This window comes from Pundamilia nyererei, unplaced genomic scaffold (genome assembly GCF_000239375.1).
Source record: "Pundamilia nyererei isolate P.nyererei 1_Seehausen unplaced genomic scaffold, PunNye1.0 scaffold00103, whole genome shotgun sequence".
Lineage (NCBI taxonomy): Eukaryota > Metazoa > Chordata > Actinopteri > Cichliformes > Cichlidae > Pundamilia > Pundamilia nyererei.
Window position 1 is genome coordinate 1009888 of NW_005187504.1, and position 18194 is coordinate 1028081.

General features: G+C 41.3%; 1 protein-coding gene across 1 annotated transcript in view; it reads left to right on the forward strand.

The window, feature by feature from the left end:
- The first annotated feature begins 903 nt into the window (after positions 1 to 903).
- Positions 904 to 18194, forward strand: part of pard3ab (par-3 family cell polarity regulator alpha, b) — a 233486-nt gene continuing 216195 nt past the window's right edge. Inside the window, exon 1 of the mRNA XM_013912826.1 lies at positions 904 to 1286. Within this exon, the coding sequence (XP_013768280.1) occupies positions 1167 to 1286 (120 nt within the window). The 5' untranslated portion in view covers positions 904 to 1166. The remainder of the gene's footprint in view (positions 1287 to 18194) is intronic.

Here is an 18194-nt window from a genome sequence, read left to right on the forward strand (position 1 = left end):
AGTCATTTCCTATTACCAAACTTAATCTCTGCCTAATCCTAATTCGTCCTTTAAAACCAAACTCAAGTCTTAACTTTAAAGCAGCTTCTTAAGTCAAAGAAACAAAAGTGTTTCACTTTGGAGGATTTCACACAGCTTTCTGTCCTTGTAAGGCAGAATTACAAACACAGTAAGTTGCTGGTTTCGGCTTTATTTTCATTCAGTGTGTCGATTCTCATTATTTCTTCCCTCCGCTGCCCCGTGGGCGCCAAACATTACCCACACTGACCACAGCGCGGAGTCACGGTGCAACTCCGGCCATCACTACTAGAGGTTGCATTTAAGTCCCGCTCGTAAGGCCTGCAATCCTGAAATAGCAGTTCTACCTCTAATAGGTTGTGGTATCTGTGTGTATCATCATGTCCGTGTTTTATTTCAGTTTCTCAAGAAAAACATTTTGGCCAACAGCATTTTTTTCCATGGTCAAAATTGCTTTTTGGTAATGAGTCTGTGTTAATGTACCTAACTGAAATCTGTGCATTTTACCTATTTTTCTGGCCTTTCGGGAAATAAAATTAACTTTATACCCGAGTAAATGAAAATCTACTTAAAAATAGAATTTTTAATGAGGTCTTGGTTATTTTTCTTTTGGGGAAGGACAAAGCCTCTTTGGATAAGCTTAGGGTTCGATATAAACTGATCAATAGAATAAACCTTAACTTGCATGGTAAATGAAATAACCACATTCTACCGACTGATATAGCTAGATTGTAACAAACTGGTCCAAGTCGAGCACTGATTGCTAAAATAGATTTTTCTTTAATTGATTTAAGTTGGTCAACTTTAGTTAAACTTTACCAGGTGCACGTGAAGGCAACATATGACCGCGCATTAGCTCAGCAGAGACAGAGGGAGAGAGAGGGATTGGGATCGAGAGAGGGAAGGAAGGAAGGAGAGAGAGAGACACAGCTAAACAGGTGGTCTGAAAACACGCAGAAAACAATGTCGTCCGGCGGGGAGAGGCGGAAAGACCGTTAGCTCTCGCTTCTGTGAAGGAATACCGGGACAGCCTCGGAGCAGAGCAAACGAAAAACCCATGCTCCTTTTAATTTTCTCGCGGATTTCTCCTCCTCCTCCTCTCTTCTCGGTTTTGCTCCGAATCTGGTGAAGATCTCGGATACTAAACCATGAAAGTCACGGTGTGTTTTGGCAGGACCCGGGTGGTTGTGCCGTGCGGGGATGGGAATATTAAAGTCCACACACTCATCCAGCAGGCTGTCATGAGATATAAGAAGGCTATCGCCAAGGTGAGTGGCGGCTACTTTGTTTTCTTGCGGCTTTTGTTTTCCTGGAAACAATATTGCGCCGTGCAGGCAGGCTCTGCGGGCACGCTCAATATGGCGCAAAGTTCACACAGATGCAAAGAAGAGGGGGTGAACAAAAAGAGGGGCTTGTATTTACTCTCTTGCGCTTGCTTTGCACAATTTGCTCATCTCCAAACCGTGAGCGTGTGTGCATTCGCCCGTGTGTTGGTGCTTTCAAAGAAAGGCGCACCGCCATTGTGGTTCTTGTGTTTGTAAACCCACAAAACTTCCACAGGGATTTCTAACTGCGGCACACAACACAGCGGTCCGCGTTTGGCTGCAACCTCGAAGCATAAAACGTGAATTTCTAACGCCGATCTGGGCACGCACTTTTTGTAGACTTCGCATCCAAGTTGCAAGTCCACGGGGTCGTGCCTCTGAAAGTTGCCAGCAGAGATTAGCCTACTAGCGAGTTAGCCAGCAGGCTGCAGGAGGAGGACTTGCAGGACTGAGGTGATTTGGCACCAGGTCAGTGCAATTAGCAACTGGAGAGGCCTAATGTATATATCCCGTTTGAAGGAAGGGACTAAAGAACCACGTTTCTGCTCTTTTATTTGGTTCATAATAGTGGCTTGAAGGTTCAGTTGGTATGTGCAGGTAATGATGGAGCAAATCAGCAATGCAAGAGAAAATAGGGAGAGCAGGATCACACTGGGGGACTTTTTGAAAAGTTAAGTAAGGCTGTAGGTAGAATCATCAGAGAAGGAGCTGTCTTCAGCTGCACGGCTGGGTGAGAAGGCACTGGGCCCTGCAGGACGGACAGGGAAACTGCAGAGCCAGTTCCAGCTGACTGTTGGGAGACGTGATGGACCTGACACATAAATCATGCAGATAAAATGGAAAGAAAAGAACATTTGTAGCTGCAGATAACCTCTGAATTATCTTAGTGTTCGAGGTTGTCTAGTGAGATAAGATGATGCCGGGGAACAGCAGGATCATAGAATATTGTTTCCAGTAGCGCTGACCATTTACATCATCATAATCTGATAAATATTCACTTACAGTGTTGAAATATTCAATGGAGTCATGCTTGGAGTGACTAAAGCTTTTACATATTCCTGCTTTAAGAACACTTTTGATCCTTATGTCATTCCCCTGATGGATATTATGCCATTAGTTGGTTAGATGTTACAGGTAGTAGTTTTATTATTATTCCAGCTATTTCAAAGAATTGAAGTTGCTGCAAATATTCAGTGGATGTAATTTGAATACTCGTGAATAACGGGCTACTCTCCTTTAAGGAACAAACCTTAAGCAGCAACTCGGATTTCATAATTTATGAATGCTTTTCCCATCCGTCTGCTAAGTTTAAAGCTCATCTCTTTCTGCTGTAATGATAGTGACCCACCTAGAAGTCCTACTGTATTCTCCTCTCCCTCTCCTTTTGAATAATTCAGCTTCAGCAGCCAGGATAAGATCTCTGCATGTTGAGAGGCAGGTTTAAAGAGTTGCTCTGTGAACCTTGTGTGCTGAACCAATACTAACTCAGTAAAGCGTTGTGAAGAAGGTTGAGTGACGTGCAGGATTGGAGCATTTCTTAAATAGTTTTACAACGTGAAACCTTTTTTAAAATTTTTTTTTATCAGTGGCATTTTTCCTTGAAAGCAGGCGTGGGTAGTAGGGCATGAGCTGCAATGTCAAAGTGAAACTGTGTGATTAACATGATGTTATAGAGGCTGGTGTGTGCAGTTGTATTTGTCCCATATGTGATTTCTGTGACTGGGATGTAACAGATTTCCACTGACTTTCAAGTTTCAGATTGCTGCAGCTGTAAGACAGAAAACTAGCCAGCAAATAGGCTGACACTTCACTTAAAATCTAGACACAATCTTCTACACCTCTTCTAGACAAAAAGAAAGGACAGATTTTCCTCGTGGAAAAAGTACAAAATTTGCTACCTAACCCAAAAGCAGTTTGAACAATATTATTTTCTTTGTGATTATAATCTTTGTAAGATTCTGAGAGCATAGATTGTGTTATGTATAATGTACTGAACCTAAAGGCTGACTTGACTTGTAACACAATTTGTAAGGTCTGGAAAAAATCCCATTTAAATCAGGCTTCATAGTAGTAAGGTTAGATTTATTGCCTGGTGCTACACATGACTTTTTTGTGGTTACTAGCTGAAATTGTTGTTGAACTTGGCTAGAAGCTCACTTAACTTTAATAGCTATGTTTTTAGACTATTATCACAATTTAGCAAAGGGCGATCGTCTGGAAAACTCGACTTTGCCGCTTTTTAACGCCAGTCGATGGAACTGTGGTGGGAGCGGTGGCACCGAGGCCACTTTTGATCTAAATAAAATAAACCAGAGCTCTTCACGCACTCCTCACCCACAACTTTAAATCCACAACACTTTATCCTCTTATATCTGCGTTTATTGCTTGAGCCCCACCCAGCCCTTTTCGTCGCAACCTAGCTTTGAGCAAGAGTCTCAGGAAGTTTGTTGGCCACAGATGTCGTGTTGAAGATCACAGCTTCTTTGCTCGACCCACCTTTTAATAAGATGACCAAATTTAGGTTGGGTGTTTTCTCCTGGTTCACTGTTTGCATGGACCTTCTTGTAACTTCCCCTGTCATTAGAGAGGAATGCTTCCTGCAGAAAAGGGAAAAGTGCACTTCTGAGGGCCTTTTGCCATCTCATAAGCATGGAATTAGAAAGATGAGGACACCAGGATAACTGTTTACATTGTACAGTGCTCTCACTCAGACATCTGACTGCACTCGAGAGCAAAAAGCTTTAATTTCTCTCAACGCCTAGGAGAAAAAATATTGTGTCAGATGATCTTCCACTCTCATTTTTCCTTCCACAGATCATAATGCGGATAATCTCTAATGTTCACCATTTAACCAAGAGTGTGGAAACAGCTTTAAATATTAGACCCTGTGCTTGAAAACTGATGGTGTATTGCTCCAAACCTTAAAGGGGCTGGAATGTTGGCATGTCAGGAAATTTTTTGATAATATTTTTTGTTGGATTGTTCCCAACGCCCACAATCCTCCTCTAGATATCAGGTGTCTGTTAGGTCATTTCCACACGAGCGCACAGCCCACGAGCATGTACAGTTTCACACTGCTGATGCTTCCTCTGGCAGTGTCTGGGCTATTGTGTTCATACTTGACCATTGAGGCAGAGATTTAACATGACGTTGACCTGTTCCAGACAATAGAAGCAGATGGCTTAAACAAATTAAAAAAAATATTTCCCATTTATCTCAACTGCAAAATGCTGATAAGCACACTCATGATTATTTCATTACCAGTGGCATGTATGTAACTAGAGGAAACTGGTCTTTAGGGCAGGGCAATATGGCCAAAAATATTTATTATGATATATATTTGAAAATTTGCAATAACGGTATACTGACAATATAATTGACACGAGACAAAGTACTTTACAACTCCACAACTTTATTAGTTAAAAAAAAATCAATTTATTTTCACTTAAGCAAGCAGCTGTTCTTTGGCCTCACCACCACGCTAGTTGAAGCGGACGCCTCTTCAGGTGCTTTAACTGCTTTGTTGTACTCCAACAACTGCTTCTGCTTCAAACACATTAGTGCGGTTAGCTCGTTAACGCTGTCCAGCCCCAAGCACGGGGCAATCCGCGGTAACTCATTAACGGAGATTTGCCGCGTTAATGCAGTTATGGCATTAACGTCATTTTACCGAGATTAACGCTGACAGCACTAGATGAAATAGGTTTGCGGTAGAGCTGTTCGATATAACGTTATATATGGGATGACTATATAAAAACATCTATTGTTTCATTTTACGCTAGCGTTTGTTTCATGGTGTCGCAAAATAAACTGTTTACGGCAATATTTTTTCATCGTTTTGATGGTCACTGTAGTGTCTATATTCATCTCTTAAAGTTCTCTCGTTCTCTTATATTTAATATAACCATACTACGGACGGACAAGCGCCTGTTTTTATGCGTTGTCGTTAGCAACAACGACGGTAAAACCATCGCGTGTCTGCTTGTTTATTTTCTACATAAACCTTTCACAATAAAGCTCAAGATCCTGTTGAGACTTTTCAAAATAAACTGAATCCCGTGAAAGAGCAGATTATTTACGGATGAGAAGCAAAAAAGAGCCGCCAGGTGCTAAAAAATAAACCTTAGACTCAAACGTTAGAACAGGTTGTTCCCCGCAGCACGCCATGTAATAAATACTCACAAAGAAAACGGCGGCCGTTACAACTTGTGTCTAAAAATCTCTCCTTTCATACATCGATTACAACACTCGACTCCAGGTACACGACGCTCAGCTGGAAACACTTTAGCTAAGCGAGATTTGCAGAATTTACAGAAAATGTTAAATTTTTGTGATTTATATCGTTATCGGGATGATAGATGTCTTATATCAGAATATGAGATTTTGGTCATATCGCACAGCCCTAGTTTGCGGTGTTTCCTCCCTTCGCCACGACGGCCCGCTTGCAGCATGTTCTACAAAAAATTGTGCTTTGGTTGCACAAGCTAACATATGGCCCAGCCCTACTGGCCTTTAAAAATTATGGATTTTTTTTGGGTGGGGGGGAGCTTACTTAAAAAAAAAAAAATGGATATAAAAAGGATAAAGGGTTTGATCAAGTGTCAGAGTTGACACTTTGGTGGAAAAACCTCCCTCAGTGTGGCTCAAGCTCAGAAAATCATCACATTTGAGCAGCTGTCAACTGCTGTTGACTGAGCCCAATCTGTCGGTTTTTTCCTTTTAATCTTATCCTGATGTCATTTCAATGTGCTTTAGTGTGCTCAAGATATTACACAATTCATTACACAAATGACTGTTTTTAATTAGTGTGCATCGGCCTTTGATGGCCGACTGAGCCTGGAGATATGCGCTAGTGCGTGCTGTGTGAGAGTTAACCGCCGCTGTTCTGGTCATACGCTAATGGATTAAAATGTTTTCCACTAGATGTATTCTTCATCTTTAAAGCGAAAGTTACAGCTATTGAGGCTGGCCCCATTTTTGTTCAAACAAGCAACACAATTGCATGCATGAAATGGTACATTACGCTTGGCATGGTATCGATGAAGGATGGTGTCATGTATCCATTGGAGTGCAAAGTGTGAGCAGAAAAAGCCTGAATGACAAGTGTGCTCTAAGGCAGCATTCACTCAGGGTTTGTTAGAGTGAAGTGTCTCTGGTCTGCTTTTGATGTGGTTTATTCTGTGGGTTGTTTCCATGTAATTCTTATCATTAAGGTTCCTTCTGTTTGCCACAGTCGTCAAACACCTAGCACCTGTTTTGGCATATAGCAGTTTGCTTGATCACGTTTTGCTTGTACGTCAGTAAAACTTGTTTATTCCTCCTGTTTTCTTGCCAGCTATGCAAGAATAGTGTTATTGATGTTATCGGGGTATTTCCAAAGTACTGACTCAGTTTGACATTATCGAAACATCTAAACAGTACGTGGTTATATTTGTTTGCATATGGGGCGTGTACGTGCCAAGCATACTTTGAGCTATTTATTCCAACTCTGGCAGGAAGATGAGTAGTCCTTCCTATCTAAAGCGATGATATTATTCAAGTTCAGGTGTCAGAGAAACTTATGTAACCTTTTCTATCCATTTCCTGACTGAGGCTGACATGCGCAGTCAGACTGGACACTAACAGTCTAGCCGCTGAGGTTTCTAGTGTCTGACTTGTGAGAGTAATGTGAATGTACAGGGAGCATTAATGCTGTATCCAGGCAGCATCGCTTACCTGAACAATTTCCATCAGAAAAGAACCATATCCTGTTTAAGTTTATGTGGAAAGATCTTTATGCACTTCAGAGACGTTGAACTGATTTTTGTCCTTGGAACTAGCTAAACCTAAAGATGTGACTGTGCAGTAGCTCTCCCTCGTGTCAGGTCACAAACCTTAAAAATTTTACAGTTCAACTGTTTGATCCTCATGTCACCAGGCTGTACCAGCCAGGGTTTCCTGCTTCCAAAACGAGCACAGTGCAGGATTAAAAGCTTCGCTGATGATCCCCGGGCCGCTGACTTTGCCCTTGACCAAACTACTGTGAAAAATGTTCTAAAACATGACCTGGCACAGCGTTTCATTTCCTAAAGGAGCCTGTTAAAGACACGCTGGGATGAATGAGCGGTTGAAAGAAAATGAGCAAAGTGAGGCTTCCTGTGTGAATGTGGAATAATAATAATAATACAAAAATCAGGTTGAGATGATCCAAGTATATAAACAGAGTTTTTGCAATTTAAGAATTTTAAGTGTGAAATCACTGGCTTTAAACAGCTAAAGGGATGGTTATCGAGAGCAGCTCGTCTTTTTCCCCCAGAGGTTGTGAGAAAGTCTGCCCGTTCTGCGTCACATGATGACGCTCACGTTACCACTTTTCCCACTGTGCTTCTTTGCTGTGCTGTGCATTCTGAATGCTCCACCCCCGTTACAAAACGCTGCTTCACTGTAAGGCATTATACAAGCGAGCTGTTATCCTTATCATGTTGCATATCGTGACACTGATGTGATTTAGAAAAAAAAAGAAGAGTCACTATCGTCAGTTGCCGCTGGGCTTTTCTCAGGAGGAGACACCCCAGCAGCACTGGAGTCACTATTGGGGAAGAACAACTGTTTAGGCGGAGAGGGAGCGAAATGCTAAGTATGAGGTTGTAAAGTGCTGACTGCAGAGTTCTCACATTGTGGGAAGACTGCTGCTTCTTTTGAAGTTCATTTACATTTCAGAAGTTAAGCTCATGTTATTATCCACAGCTGTTTACTTTAAAGTTAGCACTTGAATATTAAATTGACACTTCTTTAAATTGCCTGTAACACAAGAAATCTGTGTTAAGACGCACAATCATTAAGGCAACCCCGACAGAAGATTAAACTATTGCTGCAAGTTCAAATGGTTGTTGGGAAAACTTGGTGAAAATCTTTTATACTGACAAGTTTCAGGGGGTTATTTATAATAATTAACATTATATTGACATATAAGTTTTTTAAATTGACTTTCTTCATCATCATTTTCTTAGCTCAGGCTTTATGATGGTTTGGACATGTGTAAAGGAAGGACAGTGGATATACTGGACAAAGGATTTTGAATATGGAGCTGCCTGGCAGGAGGAAAAGAGAAGACCTCAGAGGAGGTTCTTGGTTGTCGGTGTGACAGGATGCTAGGGATAGGTGTGATGGAGGCAGGTGATCTGCTGTGTTGACCCCTAAAGGGAGCAGCTCAAAAAAAAATACTATCCTAATATTATTCATTCTTGACTTTAGGCTTATCTCCTTGTAGGGCTCTGGAGCTATCCCAGCACAGCTGCTACATTTTAGATTGCTTCCTAGAACCACTTGAACTTAAGTGATTGTGTTTTCATCTTGGACCTCAAACTTGCTCAGAGAGCAACTGAGCAGCCTATCGTGTTGAGGATCATCACGAGTGCTTAGTGTTAGCTCTCCAAACAAAATGTTTTTGTTAAAGGGTTCATGGTCGCTTGTAGTTTTCTTTCCCCCCCCCCAAAACTGATGGGGTTTTTATTTTGAATTTGTTCCCTGGTGTGAGGAGGCCAATTCCGACTTCGACTGACCATCCTGATGAATCTGAAAATGCATTTGGTGGAAGAAAAACCTCAGCTGCGGCTAGCATGCCATTCTGCACAGGGCGTTCAGCCACGCCAGTACAATCTTAAATATAATCAAGATGAAATTTCCATTGAACTGGTGCCATTTCAAGTCAGTGGATGAGATACAGCGTGCGTCACAGACATGCGAGTGGCCAGGCTGGCAGTTTCAGGGAATGCAATTGAAAAATGACAGCCCCTCTGGAAGCGGTGTGGTGGTGTCCAAGGACACAACCTTAAACTAGAAACCAAATGTAAATAAGATGCGGTTTTTCAGTTCTGTGAGCGGCGTTGCAGATGTTATGGTGCAGCTAATAATCTTCTTACTAGTTGTATTGGGAACATTACCAATACATTGGTATTCAGGATGTAGAAGAACTGTAGACTTTAGATCTCAGATTTCATATCTCAACTTCAGTTAGATTTTAAGGCACTAATATTAATACTTGAATATCTTCAGGCGCCATGGTGCTTTTCGGGTTGCTTGTTAGGGTCTGAAATGCCTTGGGGGTGTAGGTGTTCAGCTGCATTGCACCTTTTTTTTTTAACATTGCGGTAATTGTGTGTCAATGTGTGGATGTGAGAATTAATGCAAGACTGAATGTACGCTCAAATGTAACTATGAACGCCCTTGAGGAGAGTCTGAAAATGTGCATAATCCTTGTCCCAACTGGTCAAGGATTATCACATCATGCCTCACTCTGTGATTTTAGGTTCTTGGGGAGGAGGCCTTTTAAAAGTGGCCTTTGGAAGTACCTCTAACCACTTTGCCAGCTGGCGTGATTAGATGACACAGAAGCATATACTGCACGTGACCTTTAGACTTGACTCCCTGAAAACCTGACTTTTATTTATATTTTTTTATAATTTTCCTCTCGATCACTTGAAGAACACAAGATGAAACTTGCCAACTGAACTCTTGAGCACGATGGAGGGAGGCCTTAGTTAATAAGGGAGCAGATCACGAGACTTAATGGCACAGAGAGCTTAAAGTTGAGAGAGTGCGATGTAAACAGATTACTCGAACTCTGGCTTGGGTCCAGTCGGCCGAGCATTGGCAGCCCAACCATGTGAAGCAAGGTCTGCTCCATATGGAACTGCATCCCTCGGCCGGCCTTGCAGACAGAGTAGGCCATGCAGACACAGGCTGACAGCAGCCTATTTTAGGTGATGGATGCTTCAAAAATTATCAGCAGCACTCGAAGATCTCTTGATGAATGCTTGCATCACAGGGTGGTGTTTAGAGGTCAAGATTTTTCTTTTCCCCGCCCATTCTGTTCAGCTGTAGGCTTTCTTCCATAAACAAGGGAAGAGCCTGAATGTAAACTTGTACATGGAAGAATGACCCAGAAGCTAGTAAAAAAGTTTCTACATCTGTGCTCATGTTTTTGTCCATCTTTGTCCGTCAAACTTTCTGCTAATAGCCGAATAGTTTCGTTATGAAAGAGTGTTCACAGAAGGATGTTTATGAAAAACCTGATTGTGTGGCTGAGTGTTTTCAGGAGAATAAACTCCTTGTAGAAGCTGAAATCAAGAAAATGTAATGGCTTGAGTGTTAGATTCTCCCCTCCCTAAGTAGAGCAACACTAAAGCTACACTGTGTACGTTTTCTAAAACAAATGGACCCATAAAACATCTGGTATGAAATGAAAACTTAGCAGTCCATGTTATTGAAGCCATTAGCAATTTGAATGATTGCTTACAGAACAGTGTCATTGCTTGTACTGAGAACACTGCGCCATATTCATCTTTGTGCCTTTCTTTTTAATTTTTAAAGAAAAATTTGGTTCAACAGTTGACCTGCAGTGAATTTACACTGGAGTTCTGTGGCTTCAGCCTCAGTAACATTTAGACGGTCTCAACTGATAGTTATACTAAGCTGGCCAAGTGTAGCTGGGTACTCATCAACTTTCTCCCGTAATAAACGCCGAGGTTTCATAGCCTAGACGACGTCTCGTAGAGCAGAAAGGAACAATATTCTCTTTGGACCCCGAGCTGTTTGGGCAGAGTGTGGAAGGACCTTTTCCTTTCTCTGGTTTAAAACTAAGCAAAGATTTTATGTCTTGCACTCTTTCAATTTTGCTTCATGTTATAAAAGCATGTGAACCTGCCTTTGGAGTTGCATCTGGCTGGGAGAACTGGTCGCTCACATCATTTTCCTAATTATAGGGCTGCAAATCACAAGATATTATTCATTTTCCATGTTGAATTTTGCTGATTATTTTGCTTTTCATTTCATTGGGTTTTTTAGGAAAGTAAGTCAAAAATGTTTTCTTTTCACAAAATTGCTACATTTGAATTTTCTGTCAGTCTGGGTCTTCTGTTCGCCCATTTCAGCTCAGATTCAAGTAGAGCAGAACTCTCTATAACTGCTTATTTTATGATCTATTGGCCTGTTGTGGTGCTTGTTAGCAAGAAGTGGAGTCCCTATCTGCCCTCTACTACTTGCAGACTCTGCATGATTTGCTTTAGAACAGAGTATCAGATAAATGTAAAATGAATGTGCATTTGTTTTCAGCGTGCAGACTGGCCTTGTTCATAGGATGACTGTCCCTTGTCCATTAAGTGGACAGACACCGACTGAAATGTCAAGGACTTGCTATGTGTGGCTTGCTGAGCACAGGGAGAGGATTGTCTCTGAGGAATGTCAGGACAGTACAGCTCAGATGTAGCGTATCCCTCAGTGCACCGTGCTACAAATTGGATGTTTGATTAAGTCAGGAGAATATTCTTACTAAAACTGTTCTCTTGCTTTTCTGCTGTTGACCCTTTATTTTTGTTCAGATTTTCCAAACTCTTGTTTTGCTTCTGTGTGTTGTTGCTTTCCTCTAGAATTCCCAGTATAAGTGTTCTTAGAAGGTAATTTTATTTTCCCCCTCATAACAGACTTTCTCATTCTCAGCCAGATGTTAATTACTGGCAGCTAAGTGAGAAACCTGGTGGTATTGTGATGCAAAGTGCAAAGCTTAGACTGCCAGGCATGTTCTCCATGGAAACCCAAATGCATTTCAAAGGGATGGCGGGTACAGCATCGGCATAATTCATATTTTTGAAACATGGTTGTAACCAGAGATAAATGCAAGGTTACGCTTTGTGCAAAAGAAAATTAGATGTTGAGCAGAGGAAAGAGGAACCCACATTAGCATAGCACAAATGATTTATGAGTGTAGATTAATGATGTCCCTTTAAATTGAATTCAGTACTTAGGCTGATAAGGCTTTGTCTGCTAAATATAGGACAGGCCAAATGAAAGCTGTGCCTGTGACAGATGATTATTGGCCTTCAAGCAGAGCACAGACACACAAGGGCCTTGAACTCCATTCTTCATCCTCTCCGGGATGACTGTAGGAGTGTTGCAGTTGCTTCTGGTGCAGTTGACAAAGAAAATGGATGGAAAGGTATCACCTGATGCCTGATTCTAAAGACTAGCAGTGTAGGTCGTTTTTAAAATTTCATCGTATTAGTCCTGTGAGCTAAAGCTGAGGAGCTGATGTCCCTGCAGTAGACTGATGTCAGTCAGCTGGAGAAACCGCTCTGTGAGATCGGCATGCTGCTCAACTGGAAAAACTGCTTTCTGCCTGACCAGTTAATGTACAACATTTAGATAGCGCCACCAAGTGGGTACTGAAGCTAACAGAGGGCCTGCAGTTTAATTTTTTTATCCTGTCAACTTTGTCGACTTGTGTTGACGTTGCCACATCAACCTTTCTTGTGCCGTTTGTGATTCACAGACATAAAGTGCATGATCGAAGTGCATATTAAGGTTGTACTAGTTCAATTGCAGTCTGATGATTTTTGCCAGTACCAGTTAGGAGTTTGGATTAAGAAAAACGTATTAAAAAATACCAACAGAAGCTCTCAAACTCTCACTGAGATGGTTTCTGTTGAGGTGAACAGTAGAGGGATCAACTGAAGGCCTAGATGCATCTCTCAGGTACTGTGTTTGGTCTTTGCACGATTATTTCTCAAGGACATGACTTTTAGATTTATTATTTTAAGGCCTGCAACTTTGTTTTTGTCCTCTACTTGTCCAGTTCCTCAAAATTTTGAAGGGTAGTCTGCACACAGCCTTTGGAGAATCACCTTATTGGTGTGAAAATACTACACATTTCAGTTATACCTGTCAAACTTAATAGATTCAACTAAAGAATTAGGAATGTTCGTGTTACAGACCTTCAGAAAGCCGAGAGAGCTATTGCTGAAAGCTACTTTTAAAAGTAGCAAGTTTTTAAAAGTAGTAAGTTTCATGTAGTCCCTGTGAAACAGTTTGTTGCTGGAGGAAGCCACCTCAGCCCAGATGGCATCGAATTACTGGTGTATCACAGTGGAAGATGGGTTTTCCTGTCTTTTCTCGTTAGTGTGCAGGAAATTAGTGTTGAGGAAATGCATGGAGGGGGGTGGCTGTGCTCTCAGAGAGACATTAGAGTCATTGAGAGTTCAGTTTATATACTGTAGCCATTTCAAACTCTAATTTGATTAATGGTGAATAACTGACCATTGTTTTGCTCTGGAGAGCAGAAGGGAGCTAAGTGTAGCTACTAACAATGAGGAGGATACAACAGACAATGTATATAAATATCACTGAAAAAATTTAGATATTTTTATGTAACATAAATGAAAGACATTTTTGGTCTGTTGTGAGTTGGTGAAACCAGAAATGGTGTTCTCCAAGACACAAGAGAGAACAGTAGTGATGCTGCGGTAAAGGAACATCTGAAGTCATAGAAAACAGGTGCAGTTGTTTAATTGTGATCCAAGATTTTTAAAAAAGACCTAAAATAAGGATTAAGAGAAAAAGAAAAAACACCACAAATAAATGCATGTTATTTTACACCAGCTGGTGCTCTGTTAGGGCTATTTTAGGAAAACTACAACGAGTTCAATAAGTGAGATATTTCTTACTGCAGAGCCTGAAGCCAATCCAGAGATGAGATATTTCGGGCTTCATTGGCAGGTGTAATTTGGTGGCAGTGGATTCTGCTGAAGTTTCTTTCTGCAGGAAGGTTTGAGTTTTGCTTAGTTCACAGAACGTTGCAGAAAGGAAGTGATAAAAAAAACAATAAGCTGGAAAATGTAAGATTTGCTATAAAAGTAGCTTGAGAGAATCTTCTCTGCACGATGACCAAACGTTCCAGCGTTTCCCTTTGCTGCATAAATGTTGCACGAAGTTGCATGCAAAAAGTAGCTTGACACATTCCCTCTAAAATGTTGTGGCTTTTACAAAGCTTCCTTTTCAGCTTTGTTCTGTAGAAACGAGTTAAAGCTGAAGAAAATGATTTCTGTAATAAACTGTGCATTCTGAATACTTCTGACTTGAATGCAGCTTATTTTACTGCTGTCAGCAGAGGCAGAATAGGGCCTTCGCGGGATAAAAAGCTTACTGTGTGAAAGAACTGTGTCAGGTTTGGCCTGGGACTGCTGCCTCTTTTGACATGATCGAACAAGATTGTGTGTGTGTGTGCATTCAGCTCTCAAGTTTGCCCTCTCGCACACATGAATTAGGACACCAAACCCAACACGCCTGGCATTTCAAAGAGGAGGCCATTTGTTGAAGACAAGCGCCCCATTTAGACTATCCTGATCCATGTATTGAAGTGTGCCCAGAATCGCAACCCTGTAGGTTGGACTTCAATATTCAGTTGCACTCGTGTCCCAGTAAAGGAATGTATGAGTTTTATCTCTTCATGCAGAATGAGACTTTGTCTGCAAACGAGAATCCATACGTTGGCTAAAGGTTTCTCTGCTTAGGGAAACAAGCAGCCATTTATGTTGAAAAGTCGTAAATCCAGAAGTGGGAAATTGATCTGCTGTAAAGGCTTGTAACTACAAATCACTGCATAGTCAGCCTTGTTATGGCAGATATTATAATTGTATTTCTCAAACTGTGGTGCTGATGGAAGTGGCACGAGGCTGTACTTCTCCAAAACGGCCTCGGAGGGGAAGTCAAGTTGATGGTTGTGTTGAAAAGCATTGTCTGTCCCATTGTTCAAGCCATCAACTGCTGTTTAAACTTCGGTGAAGACGGTTTTGTGACCTTAGCTTTGCTGTAAGCTCTTTTCACCAATGAACCTTGGACATTTTCAGGAGAATCAGGTTTGGCTATTCTTCACATTTGTTGTTTCTCACATGTAGTACCCAGAAGAAAGGAAGCATTTGTAGCTGATGTGAGCTCAGTGTAGTCTAGGTGAAGGAGCTGTTTCAGTGGACCACTGACACTTGCTAGCATCAGAGTATTTGCTGTGCTATTTGTACATTGATACAATGTAATTACACAGGTTTTGCACAAAGGAGCCACAGCATATTCACATTGGAGATTTGGATTTTCACATGCACCTCTTTTTGATTTCAAGTTGAGGCAAGCATTGGATATGGTTTAAAAAAACGGACTTTAGGCTCATTGTATTTAAATGCCCTAAAAAGTTACCTGTTTTGTCTTCAAGGTAATGTGTGTTTTTAGTGCTTCTATCCTTCATTTTCTCAGCGTCACTCCCCTTTTGCCCGATTATTAAAGTGGATTTGGTTGTGGGAATCTTATCAGGTAGTGTGATTGGTGGTGGTGTGGTTTCATTGTTGCTGAATATTATCGCTGTGTTGACATGTGCACTCCAAGGTGAGTGCACATGTCAACAGAAACAGTTCCAGCTCCAAATGACTTGATTTACATTTAAAGTGACCCAAGCTTCAAAGTTGCACGCTCTACTTATTCCCCAATTACATGCCCACTGCAGAAGCCTTTCCTGCTGTGTCACAACAGGAAAACCCTTCAGGCATTCTCATGATGCTTGGCTCTTTCTGGTCCTCACATGTGGCCAGAGTCCTTAGTGAACCAGATGACTGCTAAATGTCTTTCATCATAGTCATGGTCAATAAACTAGGATATGCTTGGATTTATCTACCCTCAATGAAAAGTGCATTTAAGCTTATAATTGTGCATCACGAGAAGCTGATTGGTTCTGATTGGTAATCATTTGTGTTTGCTGCTCATTGTTTCTTTATTTCACAGTCAGCAGCTGCAAGACTGTCTTGCTCTTAAAAATTCATGTGGCTAACTTCTTTTACCCTGATGCTGTTTGCTGATGTGTCCACCGTTTTAAAGCTTAGTTGAAGCTTAGTCGCAAGTGAAGCTGTGTGAAAGTTTGGCAAAGAGCAGGAGATGCTGCAAATACCTCTATCTCCACCATCCAGACTCCAGATGGATGGAAAAGCCTAACCCCTGCCAGAGTTTGGAACCATGTGCTGTAGTTCACTTGGTTCTCTATAAAAAGCTCCTATTCCATGTTTGTAGAGAAGATTGTGCACCCATCAGAGACTCGTAAAGAAGCTTTTTTTTTTTTTTAAATATAAAAACCCCGCATTTCATGTCATTGTATAAGGAGCACATTCACATTGGAGATCTATTGATCTTCATATGGGTATGATGTATGCTACCAATGCCTTTAGCAACAAGAAAAATGGATTCTCTAGATACAAAACTTTTCTGCTATCATGTATCATGTCCGTGTCTGTTGTCTCATTGGATCTGACAGTGTCCTGACCCTGCAGTTTATCCTCTTACGTAACCAGCGCTAGACTTGCAGAGGGTAAATCAGTGCAGTGAGTCCTGCTTTGAGCATGCTGATGCATACATGCTATATTGTTGGTACTAAGGAATAAAAATCTGAATTGCATAGAAATGCTTAGACTTTAACTCACGTGATCCTAGCGACCAAAAGCAATGTTTCATTTCTTTTTTTCCTTCTTTTTTTTGCCCCCAGCCCTTGGTACGTTTTCAAAGATCATATTAAGCAACTGATGTTTAAGAAGTAAGTAGGGATTGTTTTTTCCTCGATTGTGCCCTAAAATATGTGCACACCTTGATTAGATCAAATCACAAATTTTATTATTTTTGTAATGCAGATGTAAATTACAGCCCTGAGTCATTTCTGACCCAAAGTCCAAATGGATATGAAATACTTCTAGGGTTATGACTGTTATTTCATCATACGTTTCAGAGAGCCAAAGAAAATGATCTCCTCGCCTCTCTTGCTGTAACTAACACCCCCCTTCAACTTCTCTCCAAAGGAGGAAACGACTGCAGTTTGCATCTCCGTCTCCCAGCGCTCCATCCTCCATGCTTTGTTACCTCCCCCACCATCTGCACAACCCACTTCTTGAAACAACCCCCCTCCCATTTCTCAGCTTTGATCCACATGGGCCTGTGCTTGAGCTTTAAACAGTGCAGCTCTGCATCTTTTTCTTGACACGTATGCACAAAGAAATGCGCATTAGTCCTTTGGAGTAGCTCTCTATATTCGTATATTCTTTCCTCGCATTTTCTATATATTGTTTTTTCAGTCCTTTTGTTGGTTATTTGGATTTTTGCCAGTTTTGAAAATGCATCCCAAACTTTCTTGAGGATGCACTGATCTTGTTTGTCATCATTACAAAATGATGAGTGCAGATGTAGCTTGGAGGCTTATAGGATGTTGCCTGTGCACCTGTGGATGTTGAAGGATGTGCTCCAGCTGTTGTAAAGAGGTTTTGCCATCTTCGTTGCAGAATCACCTCTGTGTAGCCCCGATGCTCGACACTTGGGGATGCACACTTTTTTTCCCCCCTGTGCCTTTCCATCGCCTTTTCAATGAACTGCTCTCTGTTTGAACTGCATCCATAAACATTACGCAACGATGTCTGTAAACCATCAGTGACTGTACCGTACTTTGTTTTCTGCCTGCCTGGGCCTGTCTGTTACATTTGCTGTTAGCACAAGCCTCTGTAGTCCCCATAGATGTTAACTCCTGGGTCCCTACTCCACACCTTGACCATGCACTTCTGCTCACACCACTAGAAATGACGTAACGCATGCGATCAAATTGGAGATGTCCAGAGCAGACTGCATCAGACCCAAGCATTTTTATAATCCCTATACACATTTGACATATTGTCAATATTGCGATGAATATTGTCTCTGTCGATCAGAGACAGTATTCTTGCTGCAGTCTGCTTGTGGGCACAGTTTAAAAAAACAAAAAGGGAAAAGAAAAAAAAAAACAGAACAGGAAATCTTGAACAGGATATCCGTTATTTGACATCTGGATATCTTATCTCCATCGGAAGGCCAAGAAAAAATGGCTGTTGGGTTCAGATGTATAAATCTTAACCTCCTAGGACCTGGTGTCCACATATGTGGACATCACATTTTGGGTTATTTAGACCAAAATACTCAATTTTGCTCTACAAGGTCCTGATATCCACTTACAAGGACATTATACTGCTACTGTTCTATCAAAATTTTAAA